The sequence below is a fragment of the Fundulus heteroclitus genome, unplaced genomic scaffold (genome assembly GCF_011125445.2).
Source record: "Fundulus heteroclitus isolate FHET01 unplaced genomic scaffold, MU-UCD_Fhet_4.1 scaffold_56, whole genome shotgun sequence".
Lineage (NCBI taxonomy): Eukaryota > Metazoa > Chordata > Actinopteri > Cyprinodontiformes > Fundulidae > Fundulus > Fundulus heteroclitus.
Genome location: NW_023396989.1, coordinates 1,993,249 through 1,996,651, shown reverse-complemented (window position 1 = coordinate 1,996,651; position 3,403 = coordinate 1,993,249). Strand labels below are relative to the sequence as shown.

Here is a 3,403-nt window from a genome sequence, read left to right as displayed (position 1 = left end):
TTTATTTCATTCTGTAATATATATTGTGTTTTTGTTGTCTAAATAAATATTTTTTTCTAAACGTGTAAATTGTTTTAAGGTGTAAATAAGCAAAGCGTCCACCAGATGTCGCCGTTGCAGCATCTAAATCAGCGTCTGTTGAGCTTTAAACGGATTAAAACGGATTAGTTTTTATGGGAGCAAAGAAATAAAGATTTCTTGCAGAGCTCGCCATGAAAGCAGAAACTTCCCACAATATTTCAGCTGAGATTTACTGGAAAGTTCAACCAAAACCTCTCATAACCGGATGTTTGTGCCGGAAGACGATGCTGAACCCTTCAAAATAAAATGCTTACCGTCACCGCAGTTAACCAGATAACCATGTTAAGCGTGGCAGACCTCTACCACAACAAAGTTTACAGACGTTTACATCCCAAGATCACCAAGTTCATTTCTGCAGGTTTACTAGAAGATCACCAGAAATATATTCTTGGGACTGAAGTGGCTCAATTTAAGCTAACTTTGAAGTCTTCCAGGTAAACTTTTGCTTTACTTCTAATAAACTTTCAAGTCCAGTTTTAGTTTGGAAGTTCTCTTAAAAACTTTTTAGGTGTGCCATTAATTTACTGAATAAGGTTAAAGTTTACTGCTAAGTGTTTAAAATCCATTTTAAAGTGGATAAAATCTAACCTTCCAGTTATACTCCAGCTCCACTTTTAATGCTGATTAAAAAATGAAAAATAAGTGACAAAAATAGTTTATTTCTTGGTGTACGCACGCTTTTGGTATAGATCCATGCAATGTTGTATAAACAAGAGCTCTGCTCCTGGTTCTGCAGGCTGTAACACCTAATAACCCGGTTCTTCCTGCTATCAGACACACCTTGAAGCTGGTGAAGCTGATTGGCTGCAGCCTCTCTGCTCTGACACGTGATTTGTAGTCAGAGTTGAGAGCAGTTGCTGTTTTCAGAAAGCGAAACTCACACAGACACTGTGATCCAGAGCAGAAATGGATCAGAACCAGCTGGACCGAGAAACCTTCTCCTGTTCGATCTGTCTGGATCTACTGAAGGATCCGGTGACTATTCCCTGTGGACACAGCTACTGTATGAAGTGTATTAAAAACTTCTGGGATGGAGAGGATCACAAAGGAATCCACAGCTGCCCTCAGTGCAGGGAGACCTTCACACCGAGGCCCGTTCTGAAGAAGAACACCATGTTAGCAGCTTTAGTGGAGCAGCTGAAGAAGACTGGACTCCAAGCTGCTCCTGCTGATCTCTGCTATGCTGGACCTGAAGATGTGGCCTGTGATTTCTGCTCTGGAAGAAAACTGAAAGCCATCAAGTCGTGTTTAGTCTGTCTGGCCTCTTTCTGTGAGAAACACCTTCAGCCTCATTATGATTCAGCTGCATTTAGGAAACACAAGCTGGTGGAGCCCTCCAGGAACCTCCAGGAGAACATCTGCCCTCGTCATGATGAGGTGATGAAGATGTTCTGTCGTACTGATCAGAAGTCTATCTGTGTTCTTTGTTTAATGGATGAACATAAAGGCCACGACACAGTCACCTCTGCAGCAGAAAGGACTGAGAGGCAGAGAGAGCTGGAGGTGAGACGAGAAAACATCCAGCAGAGAATCCAGGACAGAGAGAAAGATGTGAAGCTGCTTCAACAGGAGCTGGAGGCCATCAAGCACTCTGCTGATAAAACAGTGGAGGACAGTGAGAAGATCTTCACTCAGCTGATCCGTCTCATCCAGAAAAGAAGCTCTGATGTGAAGCAGCAGATCAGATCCCAGCAGGAAACTGAAGGGAGTCGAGTCAAAGAGCTTCAGGAGAAGCTGGAGCAGGAGATCACTGAGCTGAAGAGGAAAGACGCTGAGCTGAAGCAGCTCTCAGACACAGAGGATCACAACCAGTTTCTCCACAACTACCCCTCACTGTCAGCACTCAGTGAGTCTACACACTCATCCAGCATCAAGATCCGTCCTCTGAGCTACTTTGAGGATGTGACAGCAGCTGTGTCAGAGCTCAGAGATCAACTACAGGACATCCTGAGAGACGCATGGACAAACATCTCACTGAGACTCACTGAGGTGGAGGTTTTACTGTCAGAACCAGAACCAGAATCAGGACCAGAACCAAAGAGCAGAGCTGGATTCCTGAGATATTTATGTAAAATCACACTGGATCCAAACACAGCACACAGTTTTCTGTTACTATCAGAGGAGAACAGGAAGGTGACATTGATGAATCAACCTCAGTCTGATTCTAGTCATCCAGACAGATTCACTGATTGGTTTCAGGTTCTGAGTAGAGAGAGTCTGACTGGACGTTGTTACTGGGAGGTGGAGAGGAGCGGGGGAGTTTATGTAGCAGTCGCCTACAAGAATATCAGTAGAGAGGGAAGAGGGAATGAATGTAGATTTGGATATAATGACAAATCTTGGGCATTAGATTTTTCCCAAAGTAAATTTGGTCACAACAACGTCTGGACCTACTTCTCAGATCCTGGTTCCTCCAGAGTAGGAGTGTACCTGGACCACAGAGCAGGTATTCTGTCCTTCTACAGCGTCTATGAAACCATGACTCTCCTCCACAGAGTCCAGACCACCTTCACTCAGCCGCTAAATGCTGGAGTTTGGGTTTGGGGTTCTGCTAAGTTCTGTAAGCCCAAATAGACAGAACCCACTGAAGGTTCAGTGACTTTGATTCTGTTTTCTAAATCTCCAACAGATTATTTTCTTGATCATTGTTGTTTTAGGTCTAAACTTCTCAGGAATGAATAGTCAGAGGTTGTCAGAACATGTTTTTCTTCAGAATTGATGTTCTGGTTCTGTTGGGTTTCTTCATTTCTCATCAGTGTTTCCTAAACCAGCTGATCAGCACCAGAATATTTGCTGTTTTCCCTCCTTGTTGCTTTCAGCAGCAAAGACTGTGAACTCAGCAAAAAAATGTTAAATGACTCCCCAGGTTGAAGAAGTGGATCCGGTTCTTTGATCCGGTTCTGGTTTGGACCCATTTTGTTGAGTCCAGACACACCTGAGACAACAGACATGGTCTCTTAGTGGACCTGAACTGATTTCATGTTATGTTGCTTCACTGTTGGTTGTAAAGTCAGGATCCAGACTTGGTTCCGACATCTTGAATCTATTTCTGATGCGATCTCTAATAATTAAAGCAGTGAGATGTTCAGCTGAAGCATAAAGAGACAATAACTGATGTTCAAGTTGTTCCTCCACTGATCAGCTGTGACAGCTAAACATTCACTACCAGACATGATGGTAGATGAGGCGTCATAAAACATTTGGACACGTTGCCAAACTGTATTGATACCGTGTCTCTGAATACTGACACCTGCTGGACCTTAAAAAATAACACAATAATACAATTTAAGTAAGTGCAGAGCTTCAGGTGTTCATAGAGAGT

The 3,403-nt window shown here is 43.2% G+C and overlaps 1 protein-coding gene across 1 annotated transcript; it reads left to right on the top strand.

Annotated features, from left to right (window-relative positions):
* The first annotated feature begins 975 nt into the window (after positions 1–975).
* LOC118561093 (tripartite motif-containing protein 16-like) lies at positions 976–2,655 on the top strand. The gene has a single exon (XM_036132875.1). It carries the CDS (start codon positions 988–990, stop codon positions 2,653–2,655), a length of 1,668 nt encoding a protein of 555 aa, XP_035988768.1. The 5' UTR covers positions 976–987.
* The last annotated feature ends 748 nt before the right edge of the window (positions 2,656–3,403 follow it).